The sequence below is a fragment of the Porites lutea genome, chromosome 7, assembly GCF_958299795.1.
Source record: "Porites lutea chromosome 7, jaPorLute2.1, whole genome shotgun sequence".
Classification (NCBI taxonomy): domain Eukaryota; kingdom Metazoa; phylum Cnidaria; class Anthozoa; order Scleractinia; family Poritidae; genus Porites; species Porites lutea.
Genome location: NC_133207.1, coordinates 20,252,708 through 20,274,563, shown reverse-complemented (window position 1 = coordinate 20,274,563; position 21,856 = coordinate 20,252,708). Strand labels below are relative to the sequence as shown.

The 21,856-nt window shown below is 39.6% G+C and overlaps 1 protein-coding gene across 1 annotated transcript; it reads left to right on the top strand.

Moving 5' to 3' along the window:
• Positions 1-487: 487 nt before the first annotated feature.
• On the top strand, positions 488-21,611 carry LOC140942923 (stress-induced-phosphoprotein 1-like). Its single transcript, XM_073391943.1, has 16 exons — positions 488-537; positions 628-837; positions 2,425-2,566; positions 4,865-5,009; positions 8,124-8,200; positions 8,719-8,819; positions 9,702-9,828; positions 12,010-12,112; positions 12,795-12,915; positions 14,493-14,589; positions 16,240-16,364; positions 16,810-16,846; positions 17,645-17,748; positions 18,616-18,717; positions 19,706-19,776; positions 20,538-21,611. The coding sequence occupies exons 1-16, from the start codon at positions 490-492 to the stop codon at positions 20,608-20,610; spliced, it is 1,683 nt and encodes a 560-aa protein (XP_073248044.1). The 5' UTR covers positions 488-489; the 3' UTR covers positions 20,611-21,611.
• Positions 21,612-21,856: the final 245 nt, after the last annotated feature.

Genomic DNA, 21,856 nt, shown 5'->3' with positions numbered 1-21,856 from the left:
ACACTCCCACCAGTAGTTCCATACCCTTTTCCATATCAAAATGGTCAAAGTCTATACCCGTTTTCAGACCAAAACGGCACAAAAACCCTACCCTTTGGGCATGGGGCGGCACATACCCTATATGGCTTATATAAGGGAGTACTCCCCGGACTTTAAGCCTACAAAGCTAAAGAATCATAACCTCACTCTGGATAACTGCAGACGTCGTTTTCGTGGCGCGTTTTCCACCAAATCGTCGGTTTTTCAACGAAATCGTCGAATATCAAGGATAATTTCGCGGGATAATAACCAGGACGTTGACGACGGAAAAGAGAAAATAAAAAAGCAATAGCTTTACTGATAAGCACAGATCACTTTTCCTTCGCCGCACGACTTACAGTGTTAATATCGTCGTTTCATCACATTATGTGGGCCGAGGGAGGGTCTCGCCGCCCTCGTTACTTTTAGGCAGCGGTCAAAAAATTCCCAAAACGCATGCTCAGTACACATATGCTCCAAAATTGTGAGAGCCACGTGAAGATGGCGGATGCCGCCAGGGTGAGACGACCTTTTCTCGTACTTGTGTGATTAGTTTCAAGAGAAAAAATCAGAGAAGAAACAGGAAATGTAAATATTCCTATATTGCAGGCAGCCAAGCTAAAGGACCAGGGAAATACTCATCTCCAAGCAGGTGATTTGGCGAAAGCTGTGGAGTGTTACACAGAGGCGATCTCTCTCGACCCCTCAAATCATGTATTCTACAGCAACCGATCTGCAGCCTATGCTAAGGACAAGAAATATGAGCAAGCATTAGCTGACGCCAAGAAATGTGTTGAGCTAAAACCAGATTGGGGCAAGGTGAGAGAATTGTTCAGTTTTCATGGCGATCAAGAGTCCATGTCAAATTGATTTATCAGCATTGCATTAAGAAGGGTATTTAAAATCAACCATGACTTTTTGCGAAAAGAAGCGAAGGTGTGTGACTTCATTTGCTTTTCGAATACTGCTTGTGGATGAATGTTATCATAGCTTATTGCATTGTAAATAACTCGTGGGTACATACATGTACAGTGTTTGTACTGCACATGTACATGAATTTGCAAGTTCTAGAAAATAAATGTTATAAAATAAGTATACTTTAAACACAGCATCAGAGAACAATTAAGGGGATTTTCTATTTACTTATTGAAGTTATTACTATTATAATTTTATTATTCTGAGTGAAGCAAGGGGCCTCCTTCCTCGCCTTGCGAGGTTTATAATCTTGTTGCGTGTGAAGCGCATGTACCACGCGTGGTGTTAGCAACCTGCAAAGTCAGCTGGCCCACCTATATTTCTATGTATATATCGCGATGGTGTCTGCCCTGACGTCATCTAGGGTGTGACGTCACGGAGCATTTTGTGTTTCCAGGGAACACCGAAGAGTGTCTTGCTTTGGTCAAATTTTTACCGGTTTGGTTTTTTTAGTGCTGTTTTAGGAGTTGGTAAGTGCTTTTTGCAATGAATTTCAAATGTTAAAGTACTTTTAAGAGCAAAGGGAAGTGATTTTGGATAATTAGTCTTAACATATGAGTGAAAATTGAGGTCACAAAACACGTTTTGCTCGCAGACGAGGTTATACCATATTGGCTTAGTTGGGCATCTGTTATTTAAATGCCTTGAAATGTGTTTTCGAGTTCAATAGGGCTCGATCAACTTTATACAGGGTGTGCTGGCGGAAGTTCTAGGGGAAGGGCTTTTAATAAAATATTATCGATTCCTTCCCAGTGTGTTCCACATGGTGTAGTGGTAATGAAATAGCCTGGCGCATAGGAGGTCCAGAGTTTGATTCCGGGCAGAACCTGGTTTTTTTTTCTTTTCTTTTTTTTGGTTTCCTTTTGGTTTAGTTTTTTTTTTAGTTATTTGTAGTTTTGTTTCGTTTCTTTACAGCTGCATATAGCTTAAGTTTTTTTAAAACTTATAAATTTTCTTCCCTATTGCCTTATTTCCCTTTCAACTTCTTGCCGTACCCCCAAAGTCCTTCACTAGGTCATGCGATTCACATATTTCTAGTTTAAAAGTAGTAAGAAAACTTAAAACCATTACTAAGCTAGCACCTTGCAAGTGATTTATCCCTTAAAAGTCTATACAATTCCTTTAATTTAGTATGGCCACTGAATCGGTGAAAGGGTTTATTAACTCTGCTACAGTCTCACTTGTAACCAAAATGACTTGTTTATGGAACTATAAGATCTGATAATTTTCTTCTTCTCTTTTGCCATATATTGACATAACATTTCCTTAAACTGATTTTTCTTGTTTCAACATTTTTGGGTGATCTTCCTTCCTAATACCTGTTATGCACTGCAGTACTTTTTTTTGCCCTCAAGAGAAAAGAATATGGATCCAACAGTACCATACTTACTCATGCCCTTCCATACTTTTCTTTAATTTTTTTACTAAAAGGGTTATTCAAGGCTGGGTGCTGCATTGTCATTCCTTGGGCGCCATGATGAAGCAGAAAAAGCTTACACTAAAGGTCTTCAGTTGGATCCAAATAATGCCCAGTTAAAAAGTGGCTTAGAAGACGCAAAAGCACAAGCTGCACGTAAGTAGTTTTGAGTCTCGCAAAGCTCTCAGAACAAGTTGTTTAAAACCCTTTAATATCCCCCAATATCCACCTATAAATTTTTCCGTACATTTCGTCAAAGAATTAGTTTGAATAGTTTGATAAAAGATCAAAGCATTTTCACCAAGGTTATTAGGCTGCGAAAACGGTTGTTTTTCCTCGCTCTTTGCTGCTGAGGACCTTTTGCAAGTAGGATCGTCTGCAACTCAGTGGCAGAAATTACATACAGATGACGTAAGTCAATGTTTACATAATAAATCCAGTAGTCATGGGTTTCTAAATGCAAATTTATTCAATGTTAGGTTTCTCCTGGTTGATTTTGGTAAAGTGTAGTGTTCATCTGTGAACGAGCTCCAGCAAAACTCAAATACTCCTGCTAGAGAAGATTTTTCCCATAAATATTGACTGTTTTGTTATAGATTCATCACATTTACATTTGACCTTTGTGGCCTTTTGTGTTTTGTCTGTGTGATTCATAAACAATAGCTAAAAGCAATGTAACTACTCCATAATCCAATCAGCGCTTAAGACCAGATTCTGGATGGATTTTACATCATCAGTATGGAATTTCTGTCACTGAGTTGCAGACATTCCTCCAAGCGAAACATCCCCAGCAGCAATGAGCGAGGAGAAACAGCTGTTTTTGCAGCCTACAAGGTTATCCTTTTATTTATTATTCTCCTAACCTTTTCTTTTGATTACGTATTGATATGCTGAGGAGAAAATTGATATAAATCAGCCAATGAAATAGTAGATGACTGTCCCAAACAATGTTCCTTCCCTAGCGTTAAAGTCAATAGCCTGTGAATGCAGCGGCAGCACTAAAACACGGAATCCGGAAACGGAAACGGAATCGCGGAAACGGAATACGGAATTTGTGAAAGAAGGTTCCAAGCGATCGATTTGAAAAAAAGAATATTAGCAATGACAATGAAATAAATAAACAGATAAAAAAAGACACAAATGAATAAATTAGCTGAGTAGAGGAGAGGAGACCTGCTATATCACTAGAGGAGTCGATTCCGGTGAAAAGACGCTTGATACCGCTTTCGGCAATGAATGCAAATTCTCACTGGACAGCAAAGCGAGGAGAAAAACGTTACTGACAAAAACTAGTGCCTTAAGAAAAAGGTAAGTTATATGGAGACAGACTTCGTTTGAATCGTCAGAGGCGTCGTTTACATAACTGAAAGGCGTCGCCGTCAAGTTTTTCTCAGTGTCTTTTCTGGGTTGTCTTCAACAGTGTTCAGTTTTATTTATCAAGACAACTTACTCAAGAGAACCATGGCATTGTGGAGTCCAAAGAGAAGAGAGAATTGTGCATGCATTTGCTTCATTCCGCAACCGATTAAAACAAAATAATGCGCCATGTTTAATAAGCCTCTTCAACAAAAATACGGACGTCCACGTAAACTCAATTACCGGTACACCAGTATTCCGTCAGCATTCAGCTTGGCGAAAAAGTTGAACTTATTACTAAAACACCGGAACTGTGGTCACGTCACCGGTCGGTCATGTGTGGAGTATTCAGTTTGGGGACAATCACGTGGTGTAGTCTGAGGCTAACTACTACTATTCTTGACAATTAGCTACAAAAGTCATATTTAACTGTATTATTCAACCCATGAACTCGTGAATAAAAATTACTCGTAAAATTACTTTCATCGGCCTTGCAGTGCAGTAACCCACACTACGGCAAACCTTATCAAGACACAACAAGAATATATTTAAGGAAACTGCCAAGAAAACAAATTCTCTCTGGATTGTACTAAATTGTGTGATGTGAAATTCTTTAATTTTCTATCATTGATATTTGATTCCGTATTCCGTTTCTGTTTCCGTTTCCGTTTCCGTGATTCCGTTTCCGGATTCCGGATTCCGGATTCTGTGTTTTAGTGCTGCCCTGAATGCAGCAGTTTCCTCTCTCTCCTCACCACAAAGGACTTTTCGTAGGAGAGACGTCTGTGATTTGGCCAGGCAAATTCCATACTGGTGACGGAATCTGCTCAACAAGCACTGATTGGTCATTGTAGAAATTTTGTTCTTTTAGCTATTGTTTGCAACTGAAAAATAAAAGACAAAAGATCACAAAGATCAAATGTGAATGCAACTGAATTCATGGAATGTATTCTTCTTTACAAGAAGCATTTGAATTTCGCTGCTGCTCATTTGCAGAAAAACTCAAAACTTTAAAACAATATGTGACCTTCTCCAGGAAAAAGATACACTAACACTTATTTAGTCTCAGGTTTACCAGCAACATATATTTTGAAATAGGAAACAATCCAATGATGAATCCATTTGCAATGCCCGATTTGTATGTTCGTCTTGCGACAAACCCAAAGACCAAAGCATTTTTGGAACAAGAGGACTATCGTAAGACAGTTGAAACTCTACGGCAGAACCCACAGCTGCTTGGAACGTAAGTTGGACTTTGTGAACGTTATGTAACCATCAAAGTGATAAGTCAAAGCAGGCTTTCTAGCCTGAGAAAACAGCCAATATTTTGAAACGCCACCACTGGTTTCCCTGCAAAATGACGTCTGAAGAACCTGGGGAGATATTCCATGCTGATGGCTACCTAGATCTTGGTAGTGCTTTTGATTGGTTGAAGCACATTATCCTCACAGGATGACCACATCTGGGTGGTGACACGTCATCATTATGGAAATTCTGCAGTCATTTCTCAGACTCATTTTGCAGGGGAACCGATTGTTGCATAACAAAATGTCAGCTGTTTTCACAGGCTACAGGCTTTCTGGCATGGTGGTGAAAATGCTATGAAATTATCCGGTGTTTCTAGTAGGTCACATTATGTATAAAAATTTCTTTGAGGCAAATTATGCAATTTCTCTGGATTACGTGTACATTTGGCATCATTGGAACACTTGCTGTACTGTCATTTGATTTACATCAACCGGAGAAAGTTTATAATGTTCTTCATGATGTTTGTGAAAGTAAATAACCTAAAATTTTCATTTTTGATTTAATTCTATTGACTTGTCCATCATTAAAATAATAAAATAAGTGGAATTTATGACCAGATGTAATTTGATGTTAATGATTTATGTCAAATCGCATCGGCCCGTACGAAACGAGCAGCACTGCTGCAGCGCTGCAGAATGGCTTCAAGAAGCGCTGCAAAAGAGCTGTAAAAGCGCTGGGCTGCAGCCGCCGCAAATTTTGGCTGCAGTGGAAAGCCCTTTGACAGCGAAAAACAGCGCTTTTGCAGCGGTGCAGAAAATTCCCGAATCACGATCTGCGCTGCAAAGTGGCTGCAAAGTGGCTTCGAAAAGACAAAGAATGTTTTTTTTTTCTTTTTTTTAAGACAAAGAATGTTGTTACCGGTAATGCCCTACCACTCGTTAGTACAAAATAAAGAAATGCAGGCTCCAATAATACAATAATCATGATACATGGTAGAGGAGTTGACAAGGCCTTAGTAGCAGAGTAAAAACCACTAGAAAGTCAAAATGCAACTTTTTCTTTATTAGTATCCACGCGTACACATTACAAAAGCACGTGACATAGAACAAATCTGCAGCAGTCTCGCTCTGTAAATATTTAGCAATCACGGTCACTCATCTGAATGTAAGAACATCCATTAACATGCAGACATTGAAAATTATCTTTTTTAAAAATAAAGAGAATAACAGCGATTGTTCTACATAAAGTTTATACGGACAGCAGCCAAATGATATTTTGATTCGTTGCAACGGGCTAAGCTGGATTTTGCTCACCTTGACGTTTTGTCCATGATCCACGATCTTCTACACTTTTTTCATGAATGAAATCAACCCAATTATACTTTGGTCGTCGTTAAATTTTACAATGGACTAAGGAACGAACATACAAATCTTGTAAGTGCGAAACCCATCTGAGATTCTTGTATCTGTGTTGCTTGCTCTGGTTTGATTCGTCGATACTTAGCTTAGAAGTGCACTGTTCAGTGCGTTGTTTGCAAATACGTTTGAGCTGTTCCATCCAAAAACATCAACAGAACTTCCATCTCGAAACAGAACTAGATGCAAAAAAACTTAGAAGTTTGCGCCTTTCATTCAACAGTCGCAAATGTTTGGGCGATCCGGTGTTTGTCTAGAGATGTAATGGGATCTCTTGCGAATGGACCGACCAATTAGATTATGGCCTAGAATGTCTCTAGGGAATTAGCGATAACATTCCCACACTCGCCGGTCACGGAATGAAATTTATTGAACTCTTTATGCCGAAAGCATAGAATTTGGAGGTTTATTCAATAAGTGATCTTCCCTGCGCACAAGCTTACTCACATTTATTAGAGGTACAGTCAAAGTTTTTCGCGTTATAAAAGCCGTAATCTGTGCCAAGGCTTTATCTGGCGATTCATGTTATTGGCGCTCAAGAAAGTCAGATCGACTGCAGCTGAATTGTAGCGTTGTTGCAGCTACTTCGCAGCGTTTGAAAGTCGGCAACTGCGCTGCAAAACAGCTGCCGAGAGCTTCAAAGAGCCTTCAAAGGCTGCACAGCGCTTTTGCATCCCGCTGCAACTTGAATGAAGCTGCTGTTTGGCTTCTAAAAGGCTGCTGAACAGCTGTAATTTAGCTGTACAGCTATTTTGAAGCGATTTTGTGGCGCTGGAGAGCGCTGCAAGTTTCGTACGGGTGACCATACAGTGTGGGAAATTGCATCATCCGTAATATTAAGTTATAGAGTTATGTCATAAGGGTAGGGGAAGGAGTATGGAAAACCTCTCAGCACAGATGTGATTGTTTTAAAATTTGAGATCCTGATAATTCCACTAATAATTAGTGGTATTACCAGGATCTCAGGATCTGGGCCCCCAACAGACTCCACAAATTACCAGAAATGTGTTTTGAATTTCCCATCAACTGGAATGGCAATTTGACGAGGGCTTTTTTAACATGTCAATCATGGCATCATAGTTAGCAGAGGAGACTGGTTAGGAAACCCGGCAAACATCAAAGTTGTGAAACAATGGTGCTGTAGTTTGTGTTGGAAACTCCCTGACCATGCACAATCCATTGTTTATAGGAATGCTATTGAACATTGTGCATGGTCAGGTCCAAAAAAGCTAACAAAAACCTATTACAAAGGGTTTCCCAACCTTTCCACTTTAATTAATTACGATGACATGCACTCAAATCCTGGTACTTAGATGGGGCCCAGAACATGGATTTTGGTGTAAGAATAAAGGAAATAAAGGTCAGCAAAGATAAAAACAAATTTTTATTAGCACCATAAGACTGCTTTTGCCATAAGACATTGTTGTTAATTGTTGGCTTTTATTGTAGGTTTTTTTTAATAGTTTTTAATAGTTTTTATTGTAGTTTTTAATAGTTTCTCATGCTTTAGTCACGTTTAACATAAATTTAATATAACAATGTTGTAAAGCGCAACCGAATGTATTTATATAGAGGTTTGCCCTATATACATGTAAATTATTACTATATTATTATTAAAAAAATGTATGGCAAACAATGAGAAGAATATTTTAACTTGATACTAGGCTCTTAAGTGTTAGCTTTAATTTTAACAGGTACTTGCAGGATCAAAGGATAATGCAGACTGTGGCAGTTTTGCTTGGGATTGATGCCGATGTACAAGATAATGATGGTATGTTTTAAGAACGCAGATACCCAGTTAGACCAGAAAGTGCAATGGCATTGGCACTAATCTTAGGAAGCCAACAACAAGATAAAAGGGAGTTATAGCAACAGAATGTGAAAACAACAATGATATTAATAAGCAAGACAACATCTCTGTACATACATCACACTTCTTTTTTACCGTTTTCTTGCCATCACTGCACAACCTTAACTCAGTGGTGTGAAATTTCCTTACATAACATCTTGTGATAAATAATATTAGAATTCTATGGGAATTAAATTAACTGACCCATTGTTTTGTGTTTGCAATTATTTCAAACACAAAACAATGGGTCAGTTCCCATAGAATTCTAATCTCAGAAAATTCACCTTCTTTGTCATTTACTCACATTTTTTCTCCTTCTTCTTTAAATTTTCCTGAAGGCACTGACTAGAAAGTGTGTTTGTTTGTTTTGCCAAACCTATAACGTTAGTGACGTTCACCATGATTGTGCATTCTGAAGCTCCCTAATCTTGCCCATGTAGAACCTCCTCCACCTCCAAAACCAGAAGAGAAGCCATCAACAGCTGAGCCAATGGAAACAGAGCCTGAACCTGAACCCAAAGTGGATCCTGCAATCAAAAAGGTAAGAACGTTATCAGCGTGCAAAGAAAGTAGTGTCTGATTGCCCGGGGCTAGTGGATTTTGCTATCAGGCTAGTGAATTTTGTTCTTATCTTGCCCAATGGGCAAGTGAAGTTTTTTGAGGAATTCAAATTACGGAAGAACTGTGAAATCAATTCTGCTCATCAAAATGTTTTTGGGGCTAGTTGAAATGACGTTTGGGCAAGTATATTCTACCTTCAGCTTGCCCGAATGGCAGGCTTTAAAAGTGACTTTCTTTGCACCCTGGTTATCTAGCTCAGACCAGGAGGACCATCAGAACTGTTCAATCAGCGTGCAAAGAAAGTAGTTTCCGATAACCCAAGAGCAGTGGATTTTGCTATCGGGTTAATGAATTTCACTTCCTTATGGATTTAGAGTTAAGGGGAACTTGAGTTTAATATACTACAATGCTTTAGCAGCATAGAACAGAGGAGGAGTGTAAAATAATATTAATAACTTTTGCCTGAACTAGCCTGCACTGTGTTTATCGATGAACAAGCACGATCTTGCAATCCAAAAGCAGTTTCGTTAAATGGAATGAAAATCTGAAAACAGATTGAGATACCAATCTGAACAATCCCAGTGCAGAGGTGGATCGATCAGATTGCAATCTTAGATTGGTTTAGTCCTTAATGGAATGAAAAATCAAATTTTGGATTGCAAAATCAGGATTTCGATTGATTTCTAGATTTCAGATTTTTTATTTCTTGCACTATTTCTATAGTTTTCTTCCAAAAAATTACAATACGTAATTTGGTTAAAAGGAATGCAACCTTAGCCACATACAATATGTGCAGGACACATCAGTAATAATAGTTAACAGTATTAATACATTGCATTTCAATTATTCTCCTTTTTTACAGTCTTTAGAGGAGAAAGAGCTTGGAAATGCTGCTTACAAGAAAAAAGATTTTGAAACTGCCCTTGTGCACTACAAAAATGCAATTGAACTTGATCCCACAAATGCCAGCTTTCTCACTAACAGAGCAGGTCAGTGTTAGAACATAATAGCTCTATGACAGTAAAATCAAGCTGGTTAGTGGTTAGTTAATTTTGCTGTTTTGGCTTCTACTACTACTACTATACTACTACTATGGCTGAGCAGGAGCACAACCTCGGTTCAGGGCGCCTCTTCAAGGTCTCCCTATCCAACATAGCTGTTTTCAGCTCTTCTGCGCTTTCCAACTTGGTATCGCTCTTCAGGTTATCTATATAAGTAACAGCTGGTCTTCCCATGTTCGTGCATCCACTCATCGGCTGCCAAAGTACTAGTTTAGGGGCTTCCTCCTCCGGGTGTCTAACACAATGGCTGGCTAGCTTCAACCTTCTGAAACCCACTTTTGATGACACTGGTGGTAAATTACCATATAATCCTGGTTGGTCAATTTATCTTGCCAAGACACATCCATCTAGTTTCTCCTCCATAGCTTTTATAACTGTGCATGTCTCACTTTCATTGAGCAGGATTTGACAGGTACATGTTTTTGGTACATGTACCAATTAATGATCGCTTAGAGGAGGTACAGTAGTAGCACATGGAGGTAACCCCAGAAAGTTTGAAAAAAAGTGCTGTCCTCAAATATGCTGGGGCACTCGTCTCTTTTGAGTGAGGCTGTGTTTTTACCATACCAAATAGCTGTTGCAGCAACAGGAAAATCTTACCGGATAGGGGATCTGTTCACACAAGAAATGAATTTCCTTCGTTTGAGCTACCCAACCTGTATTCAGTTGTCTAGTTGTCTTTTTGTCTCTGTTTTACTCGTGTCGTCCGAATTGGAAGGAAAATATTTTTCATTCAAACGAACTTGCTGAGGGAGAATGAAACGGTGATTTCTGTGTGATTTCTGTATCAGAGTGAAGCTACACCACACCAATCCCGATAGTGGAGCATCACATGTTGAATAGGTTCTGTGCCACACTTTGGTGTAGTTTGAATAGGTGTTTGGACCATACAGTAAAAACCTGTGAACAAGAACCTAAGTTTTTCCAAGTTAGGCTAAGAAAGTTCTTACAAAAATGGTGCTAACTGGAAAATGAAGCTATCCAGGTTTTTATTTTTAAAAACAAATAAGGTGTTTGTCATTGGTGGGTGTGGCCTATTTGGGGGCTATTTCTGGTGTTGCTTGCATAATATGTTATAAAAATCCCTTTAATCGAAGCATGTTAAAGCGATTTATGAAGTTTATACAAAGCTATGCAAGTTAACCAGAACAAAGACAAAATTAAATCATAATACTTTGTTTCATCTTCATTTTACTAACCGGTAGAGCTCATTCTATTAAATTTGTGTACTCAGTGTTTGACTGAATTTCTCAAAATAAGAACCTGTTTCAAAATTGTAGGCTTAAACAGGTTCTTATGTAAAAGGGGTCTAAATGAACAATCGTAGCCTAACAGGTTCTAAAAGCTAGGTTCTTATACATGGGTTTTTACTGTAGTGGAAGCAAATAAGTAAGAAAGAGGACTGGAAGTTGTGGAACCCACTGAGATGGAAGTAAATTATATTCAGGAGGAAGGATAATTGGGATTTACACGATAGTTCACCAAGCTCTTTCGGCCAATTACTCTGGCACCTTTGATGTGTGTGAATGACTTGCTTAAGTTCTGTGCCATTGCTGCTCATACTATAGTTATTAACAATTATTCCTCGAGCCCGAATGGGCTCTGAGTAAATAGCCCATGAGGCCGAAGGCAAAATGGGCTATTTGCTCAGAGGCCCTGAGGGCAAGAGGAATAATTGTTTTAGTAAAATCCAACTAGTTGGTCAAAAATATCGAGACAAAACAACTTTGGGTAGCAAAATGCGATTCAGCTGCCATTGTTTTGGTTTTCAAAGCCAGCACGTTTCACTACTAGTAAGCTATAACATATAGCCTAGTAGTAGCTCGACCAATCAGAATGCGTCATTGATGATAGATCTCTTGTTGGATTTTACTAATACTGGATAGCTTTTTGTGTCTGTCCAGTACAGTGTCAATATAGCCTAAATACGGTATGCTTCATGTTGACCAAAACGTACTACATGTATTTGCTCCTTCTTGTTTGCTAAAATTGTTTTAAAAGTTACATTTACTTGCCTTAAGAGTGTTGTTTTTAAGACCTTCTACAGAATTAGTGTAGCATAAGGAATAATATAATTATTTTGCTGGGTTGTGTACATTATGTTTTCAGCTGTATATTTTGAACAAGGGAGGTTTGAAGAATGTATTGAGGAATGCCTAAAGGCTGTTGATGTAGGCAGAGATCATTCTGCAGGATATCAGATGATTGCAAAGTAAGTTATGTTTAAAATTACGTAAAAGCCTGACTCTCAGCCTAGTCCAAAGATCTGCCACTCACCTAACCTTTGTAGCAGGCCCTAAACCCGTTTCCTACTGGGAATTGTGCTGAAAAAAGCGAGTCAAAACCCGTTTGATAGTAACTGGCTGGCTATTAAAAGAGGTAAAACTTACCAAAAAGCCGTTTACAGGTTGTATACTTTTCAACCTTCTGATACAGATGTAAAATAATATTAGCTTCTGAAGTTCCGGCATGTACAGAAAGCGAAATGTTTGGGTTTAGAAGTGACACGGAATTACCTTTTGTATTTTTAAATATTTAAGATGGGCCATCTCTTATTGATAGACTCTAAGGAGAGTGCTTTCGCTAGTAAGATCCTAGTACTGGAGACAAACCAAACAAGAGTGGCCAACCATTGCGTTTCTGCTGAAAGGTAGTTATTAATGCCAGTAAACAGAGCAGAACGGCATTTTTGTTTTTTTCACCCGTCATTTTTTATTCCTTCTCGAACCTTCTCTACTTGGGCACCACAGGGATCAAACTTTCTGCATGTAAACTCAATGAAAGTTGTTCCGCCTTCTAGGATCTTCCCTCCTCCATGCCCGTTTTTCCTTACCTCAAGTAAACGAATAAGATTTAAGCTGAGTTCAATATTTGAATTGTTTGTACCTTTTTAGAGCATACGCAAGGATCGGAAATGCACATAGAAAGCTAGAGAACCTAACAGAAGCAATTAAATTTTACAACAAGTCTCTTATAGAACACAGAACTCCTGAAGTTTTAAAGAAAAGTCAAGAGGTGGGATTATTTAGTTTAATTTTTACTTTTACATGTTGAGTCATTTTTGGCGAAAAAGCTCTTATCAAAAGCTTTTGGCCGACATTCAGCGCTCAGTAGCCTGCATCGCTGATTTAATTTAACCTCAGTTAGTATCGTCTGCGACGTAGCGACGAGATCCTTTTTCTAGGGCGCTATCTGATTCAACGAATCACCGGAAGTGCTTTTCAAATATCCTGGTTGGCAAATCGACAGTCGGTTTTTTAACAACCCAATCATGGCACGTACTCAAATCAGATCATTATACGTTTCTGGGAAACTGCCCACCTACCCCTCCCCTAAGCTCACTTTCTCACTTGGGGCAAGATGTTGGCCTAGGAGAGGGGTAGGAGGGCAGTTTCCCAGAAACGTATTATGATCCCTCAAATCCTGGACTTAACAGAGTTAAGTTTGTCTGTGGCGCAGGATAAGTGCTCAGGGACAGTTGATTTATAGTGTAACTCCTAAAACTGTTGGTTGGTCTTTTGTCCCAGCAACCGATAGCAAAGCTGTGTGCAAAATCATACTTTAACTAATGAAATGACAGCTACTCAGTAGACCATTTCTGTGGTGTTGCTGTATATTATTCTCTCTAAGGTGGTTATAGCTGTAACGTCGTGAATGAAATCCCATAATTTTGAGAACTATTGAGAAGTATCTTCCTGTGGTACTGTTTATAGTCTTGCACACTTAAAGATTGCAGGCCATTATTTAGCAGTTATTGGTCCAGTCTGAGTATGATTCAAAGAAACATCTTCCAAATTTGGTCAACGCTAGCTGTTTAGGTCAGAAAAGGAAAAATGTTCGAATAGAAAAGACAAGTGATCATGTCACAAAAAGTAAATTTGTGAAATTTTGGGGTTGGTTAGTATATCCACAAAGAACAAGATGGAAAATGTTCACTTGCCAAAAATCAGTCTGTTGATGCAAATGAGCGAGGAGATGTAACATCAATCTTGGAACAAAAAGTGTTGAGAACTTTGCACTTTCTTACCCACAAAACGCCTATCTCGCGGGTTTGGTACCGCTATGGCCCCTTCTCTCGCCCCACCCTGGTCAAAGTTGTTTTGTTGGGATGAGAAATGATCCAGTCAGATTTGAACATTTTTTGTGTGTGTGTGGGGGGGGGGGGGGGGGGGATATTTGTAGTTAACAGTGCTTTCAAGAGCTTTATCTTGAAACTAGACATGGTAACGTCCATTTTTCTCGACATTTTTGTCCAAGATTGATTGTTATGCTCCAATGACTCCATATAAAGCCTTCTAAAATAGGCCGGGATCGTTAACGTCACGATTCAAGCCAATTTTAGAAGGATTTGTAAGGAGTCATCAGAACAAATCTGTGCTTAGATGTACCCACCAATTTGCACTAACGGGCTGATATTTGGTAAGGGGGCTTTTTTCATCTTATTCTTTCTGAATATGATAACCAGCCCCATAATTTTACTAACTTGAATTTTTGTGACGTCACACTTCTCTTCTCTATAGTAAAAGGGGTTTCGTGGATTATAAGGTCGAGGACTTATAGTGGATGAGTGTATCATCTCTCTGGCTCAACAGGTGGAGAAAGCTTTGAAAGAGCAACAGAGGTTAGCGTACATAGACCCAGAAAAAGCTGAGGAGGAAAAGGAAAAAGGAAACGCTCTTTTCAAGAAAGGTAGTCTTTCAAGAAACACACCCTGATTCCTGCAACCGTCCTTGATATCATAAATTTGATAAATTAGTAGAGACCTTTAGATTCTAAGACGAGGACGACTACCAGTGCGAGATTTTCTCAATACTAAGTAGTGCGCGTGCGTGAACCAGCGTCATTTTGGCGGGAAAACGTGGTAGCCGTCGTCATTCTACTACGAGTTTTAGCGAGAATGTAGTGACAAGGAAACAAGTTATCAAATTAGTGTTAAAAGTTTCATCATTTTAAGCCCGGGACAGGGCGTAACCTCTTTCACTAATAACGATAACAGTTCCATCTTTTTGGTGAAGAAATAAAAGTACAATGTATCCTTTTAGGGTGTCTATTTTTGAAAATACGCGAAAAAAATGTCAGTCAGATCTCGTACTCGTAGTCGTTCTCGTCCTAGAATCTAAAGGCAGGGGCGGATCTAGGGGGAGGGTGCAGGGGGTGCGCACCCCCCCCCCCACCCCTCTGCAAAAAAAAACTATGTGGTTTATTGGTGTTGAAGTAGAGCAAGAGACGAGTGCACCCGCTCCTAAAACAAATCCTGGATCCGCCTCTGAAAGGTCTCCAGTATCAACCAACCACCCAATGCAATGTAACTGAAATAGATATTACAGGAGCTGTGTCACCAAACATAAAAAATTCAAACAGTGAGAACTGCCACCAAGCTGAGTGAAACATAAAAATAACTGCTCAAAACATGTATGAAAAGAAGGTATAAACAACGTAGCAAATATAAGAGCAGGAACGGATGGAAAAACTTGAAGAAGATTGAATCGGATTGCAATTATTGTGCGTTTTGAAAAGTTGTTAACCTAACAGTCTTTAGACGAAGTTCCTTTTTGTTATTTGTAACATTTGATATACTACTTGGAGGACATCTGTTTGGCACAAAGCACTGAATAATGCCATGTACAAGAAATTTCTCAAGTTCCATAGCGAATAAGGACTCATACTACTGGCATTGTAACCAAAAATATCAGTGAGGTAGACATCTTTCCAAAGCCTGTAACACAAATAGTTTCTCAACTTGTAGATTGTGTCATGGTGTCTCGGACAGTTTGCTTGAAACTAAAAGGGCTTAAAATAATACTTTTTCGCTCTCCTTTCATTGATTTACTCAAACAGTATAACACTGTGGATGTTTCTTGATGTTGCGGAACCTATTATTGGTTAGCTATTGCTTTATTGTGTGGGTCGTGTTGAGTGTCTTTTGTTCTGTCATTTGGTGATTGCACCCATCTGCAGCATCAAGAAAGTACCAAAACGTTTTTCTTTGGTGTCGTATTTGCTTCTAGTACAAAAGGAAAAGTGCTCGCTCATATACGGTATTTCGGGTATATGTATTTTTAATTTCTGACTAGGAGACTGTTCACAGTCCCCCACTATTTCCATTAGATCGTGGAGATCGAGCGATTTGCGTTGCCGGCGGCCATCTTTGATGAGTGTCTAATTTAACCCGACGCCCGCCCTCTGGGTACATGTGAAACCAAGATGGCCGCTTGTACCGGAAGCGCTCGATCCTGACGATCTTACGAATTCTTCGTGTACGATCTCCCGAGAATCTTCTCATGACACCGGCTGCTTTGTAGTTTTGTTCTCATCATTTTTGTTCTTTTTGCCTGACAGGTGACTATCAAGAGGCCTTAAAACATTACAAAGAGGCTATAAAAAGGGATCCGAATAATGCCAAAATCTACAGTAATCGAGCAGCATGTTATCAAAAATTAGCTGCTTTCTCCTTGGCTTTGGAGGTGTGTTCAGTGCTGTTATTTGTGACCTTGACTTCCTTTGTTTTTCCAAAGCATCCTTTACCAGAGTCTTGTTTTGACCTCGTCCACACGTATCCGTTTTCGAAATCATTTTCGCCCTTCGCCTGTCCACACGAAAAAGCTAAAACAATGAAAATATGATAGCCTCTCTTAAAGGGCATGCGCTGTATGATGTATGACATCATCGTATTCGAAAACCTTCGTTTCCGTCCACACGAAAACGAGAAGCTGTCATTTTCGAAAAAAATCCACTCTGGGGACCGTTTTCGAAAACCAGCGCGTTCGGTGCCCGAAAACGCCGTTTACTTGTGGACGTAAGGCTAAAACAGAGGAAAAAAAAATCTTCGTTTTCAAAAAAATCCCGGTACATGTGGACGGGGCCTTGTTTTCACATAATAGACATAAGTGCTTTCCCTTTCTCTTGCAGGATTGTGAGATGTGCATTAAGTTGGACCCTACATTTGGTAAGGTGTTAGTTAAATGCATTACTCTCTTTTTTATAAGAACCTTTTTTTTAAGAAAGTTCAGCCTGAAATTTGCCGAAATATTAAGTCCATGATAACAACAAACCCGAGGCTGAGAGAAGAATTTTTTTCATTGTTTTTACATTCCTAAATCCAGAAAATCTAAATTACATAATGTCCTACATGGAATCAGAGTGCATGTGTCTCTCGACATTCCGATCGTGTTATTATGTCAATAATATATATGTACATAGTACTTGTACAATTCATTTATGTGAAAACTATAACCATTATCTTATCTTGTCTATTACGGTATGTAGCTTAAAAGTTATCAGATTTCCGTTATTGAAATTTGAGAACGTCATTAAGATCATTTCCAGGCTGAAACTGCCCAAAAAATAAGAGCGGTCTAGGCTAAACTCGAAAGTGGACGTTCCTATATAAAAAGAGTGTAACCTTTTTTGTTGTTTTTATCAAATCAAGTCTGTTCCTTGTTAAGCGTAGTGGACTTTCGTTGTGAATGACACTTGTATACAAATGAAAGACGGCTTGGTCACTTTCTTTTGTTCAATTTTTAACGAAATTTTTAAAGCAATCTCTTTAGAATGTTTCATTTTCCATTCTCCCCTTTGTCTTATTAAAGTGGCTCAGCCGGACAGTGGAAAATTTAATAATAGAAACCTTTAAAATAAACCGCTTCGTTGCACGCAAATGGAAGAATTAACCCTAGCTTGAATAACAGGCGTTTTTTTTCGCATTTTACCAAAACTAATGGTTGCATGGTTGGTAATTTTACAGTCAAAGGCTATACAAGAAAAGGCGGTGTTCTTTATGGTTTGAAGAGATTTACTGATGCTCTGAAGACCTACCAGGAAGCTCTTAAACTCGATGCCAACAACAAGGTAACGGAGTCTTTTAAATACTAGACAAAATATGAGAGGGAGATCTGTATGGGCGAATACATTGGCAAGCCGAAGATGAGCCATTGTTAACGCCCATATGATCGGATGCAGATAATTTATCGTACTTGTGAGATGAAACAATGAATAATACTAATTAGCTGGGCAGTTTTTTTTTTCATCAAAAGGTAATTCTACTGATTAATAGTTCGTCAACCCATTTGAGTGGTATTAGGTTTACAAAGGTCTATAGTGGTAACTGTGTCGCTGGCGGAATTAGCCGGCGAGTGCTGCATTATTGTGGCGGACGGTTCCTTCAGAAAAGTATCCCAGACAGAATGATCCCACCAGCTATGCAGGCTATTGTGTTTTAAACACTACCTATTGATTTGTCATGACTGGAATGGATAATTGTTGAATTTTACAACCGTAATTTGTCTAACAACAAACGACTGTTAAACTGTGACAATAGAGTTTAACTGTTTTTGTGGTGGCCATTGGGGCAAGTTTGTGCCGCCCACCATATAGTCTGCTACACAGCCGTTTTTAGTGTCGTCACGCAACGCTCCTCCCCAGGAGGAGCGTTGCGTGACGACAGTTAAAATCGGTTGTGTAGCAGACTACCCACCATACAAACGTCTGTAAAATTTCGTGACTTTGAGGAGCTATATCTTTGTTAGTTTTCAACAAATCACTTTTAAACTTGGCAATTTTACTTATTAAAAGGCGCTCTTTTTAGCGGAGTCGACGGATTTGCCCTAAGTTGTCCTTAGCAAATGCTGGGGAAAAAAACCGTGGATAGGTCTATTGCACTTTTTCTATGCATACACTCTAACTGACTGTTTATGTTCATTTTCTCTCCATTTTCAGGAAGCAATGGAGGGTTTAAAAGCTTGTCAGAGATCCCTCTCTGAGCAACCAAAAGACCCCGAAGAGATCAAGAGACGAGCCCAAGCTGATCCGGAAATACAGGTACTGTCTTTAATATAGCTTATTGTCTTTTACTTAGCCGTTTCACTTCTAAATGACCTCTAATACAGTTGCCAAAATCAGTCATTTAGAAAAATGAATGGCCATGCCACAGTTTTTCGTCCAGCAGACTCGAACGTTAGAGCTACATTCTAGATAAATACCACCATGTGAAAGTACTATTGAAGAGTTTTCAGACTTGTTTTTCTTGCTGGTATTTTACAATAGATTTGCGTTTCTGTGAGGACAATTGCACTTAAAGTGGTTGGGAAACGTGGCAGTTTAGGTCAAATTGTGAGCAGGTCGTTTGGCTCGTTGGCTTTAATACTTCTTTTTTGAGCAGAAAATTTTCGCCGCCACATCTTTTGCGGAGTGGGAAAAAATCAACACAAGAGATGGAAGGGGCCTGATTATGCAAAAATTAAGAGTAAAACGCGAAGAATAGTTCCTTAAATTGACGCTATGCTGCTTAGCGAAACAGTACTTGGAAGACTCTAAAGAAGCTCAGTATATTCCCCCACTTTTAGAAACTGATAGGGGAAATATAGGTACTACCTTGGACAAGCGTTACTTTCTAGTAATAACCAAAGGCTAAGGAGTGTAGGCGACAAAGATCGGAGGTCCAAACCCTTTGCTCCAACACCGTGCTTTGCGTAAGTTTCACGTGACAGATAGTCAAAACACGCGTGATCAGATTACGAGGGATAAAAGGTCGAAACGCGCGTGATCAAATTACGTTTTTTTGCATCCCATTCATTCTTGGTGGAAGTCCAAACGAATGCTGGCTACATACATGCGACGCATGCGTAATAACAACCTGGAGATTAGGATTGCGGGCTCCTCTTGTCCCCCGCAATGATTGGTTAGTGGTTGCGTTGAATACCATAGACCAATCATAATTAACGCTTGTCCACCAAACCTGTGCCCATTCTCCCCAGAGTTTCCTAAGTAGGGAATTTGTGTTTTAGTGTCATCCTTTGTCTACCCTTAGGACATACTTTCTGATCCAGCTATGAGAATGATACTCGAACAGATGCAAGAGGATCCAAAAGCGGCTCAAGAGTGAGTATTGTACAAAGACTTTTAGGTCCAGACTCGTGCGTAGTCGCTTTGATGTGTTTTTGGGTGAGAGAAGATTGAGGCGCGTGGGGTGTTATAGGAAGGGAAGAAGTAACTTGCACGGCTCTACAGCAAATCGCCCGGAACTACGAAACTAGTTTTAAATGTCATTCGTCCCTCACACCCTGCCCCCCTAACTGGCGGTCCCTGGAGGGGGGAAGGGGCGAAAACTGCCAGTCGCTATTTTCTCCACGCTTTCCCCATGAGTTCCGCCTGGCCTCATTTTCATCCAATCTTCTTTCTTCTCCCAGATATCTAATCTTCTCTCTTCTCACCAGACTTGGCTCGCGTAGCAAGCGTAGCAATCATTTGCAATCGAGTTATTGCGAGCAAGTTGGAGCGAGAGCAAAAGAAAAGGATTCCTTTTTTTTTGCTCTAGTCCCAGCTTTCTCGACGAACTCTCTCGGAAGCGATTGCTGGCCAGGCTACACCACACTTATAAATAGCGACTGGGTAAGGGTCTAACAGGTCTCTCTTTCTATTTTGAAGGAACGAAAACGTGTAAGCGACACGCGCTATCGCGAGCATTCGTCAGGGCATTCGCGTGAACACGAGAAAGCCCGAGGGCACACCTTCCTATTAAGCTGTTTTCTTAACATCTCTTGTCTTTTTATTGTGTGTTGTACAGTTTTCAGGCTTTGTGAGAGTTTGGACTTCTTGCCAAATACAGTGACCGTAAAAGTTGACTTCTTATTTTTCCACAGCCATCTCAAAAATCCCGAAATTCAGCGCAAAATCACGAAGTTATACGAGGCGGGAATCCTCCAGATTCGCTGAATAAATCAAAGCAATGTTCCAGCTGTGAAAGTGACTGATGAAACTGCAACAAACTGTTACAGCATAAAGACCACGTCGTCTTCTTTAGCTGTTGTTAGTTTTGGTCACGAATCGTCATAACGTACTAGTGCCGCTCGTTTATCCGAAGACTTCTGAAAGGTGCGGATGTGTTCACGAAAGCGCAACCCAACTTGTTGTAAACTGTGACCTCGACTATCAGCTACGAAAACTTTTTCATAAATTTTCAGTTAGCTATAAGTATTGGTTTTCTAAAGCATTGGTTTTACCATTTCAACAGGCTTCGAGTTTTTTTTGTGTGTGTGCTACCAAGCTCCTACACATAAAATAGAGAGCTGGGGTCGTTTATAGATGGTATCGCCAACTGGCAAATTTCATTTATCTCGTATGCGTCTAGTTTTCCTTGACTGGAGGGTCGGATCTCTGAGCATGGTTCGTACAATCTTGAAAAGGTCTTGAGTTTTAGCGGTCGTCTTGAAAAGTCCTTGAAAAGTCCTTGATTTCTTTATTAGGTCTAGAAAAGTCCTTGAAATTCACTACCTCGTCCATGCAGAGGGAAATTTGGCTCATCCTCGGTGTAAGACCCTGTAAAACTCACGGGTAACCTAAAACAGTTTTTGTGCCTGAACAATATCTTATTTTTGTTTCTTTATTTCGAATGCTATTTCTGTACCTCAGATGCAATTGCAAGTCATTTTGCAAAGTGTTGTTGCGGAAAGTATAAAATAAGGTGATCAACCTTGGCCGAAGAAGTAAAAATCGAAAAGGAATCCATGACGTGTTTTAGCTATGCATGAGGTGTTCAAAAGGGGGTTAAGGAATGCTGATTTATTGAATAAGTCTTAGTCCTTGAAAACTGTGATTTGTCCTTGAAAAATCTTTGAAAAGTCCTTGTTTGTCTGAAGTTGTACGAACCATGTCTGAGGTTTTGGAATGGAAAAGGGTTTTCTTAATAAACATCAAGCTGGTTAAAGGGAATGTGTCATTGCTGGCTAGTTCATTTTGTTTATAATGCCAGTTACATGTCCTTATTCGCTACGAAACTTAGGGCCTGTTTACATGGAGGTGTGGGACCCCAGGTAGGTGAGGTAACTCGCTTAGGTGGGGTAACCCACCTGTCCATATATTTTCTCATTTTTAAACGATAGGTGGGGTGACCCGCTTGGGTTACCTCACCTATCTGGGGTGCTCCACCTCCACGTTAACCGGCCCTTCAATTATCTGTGAA

Bases quoted from the DNA above. Each gene is read 5' to 3' on its own strand.
- LOC140942923 (XM_073391943.1), top strand. From the start codon at position 490: ATGCTCCAAAATTGTGAGAGCCACGTGAAGATGGCGGATGCCGCCAGG. The intron at 5,010-8,123 runs GTAAGTTGGACT...TAATTTTAACAG, and splicing joins AACCCACAGCTGCTTGGAAC to GTACTTGCAGGATCAAAGGA. The intron at 12,113-12,794 runs GTAAGTTATGTT...GTACCTTTTTAG, and splicing joins GGATATCAGATGATTGCAAA to AGCATACGCAAGGATCGGAA.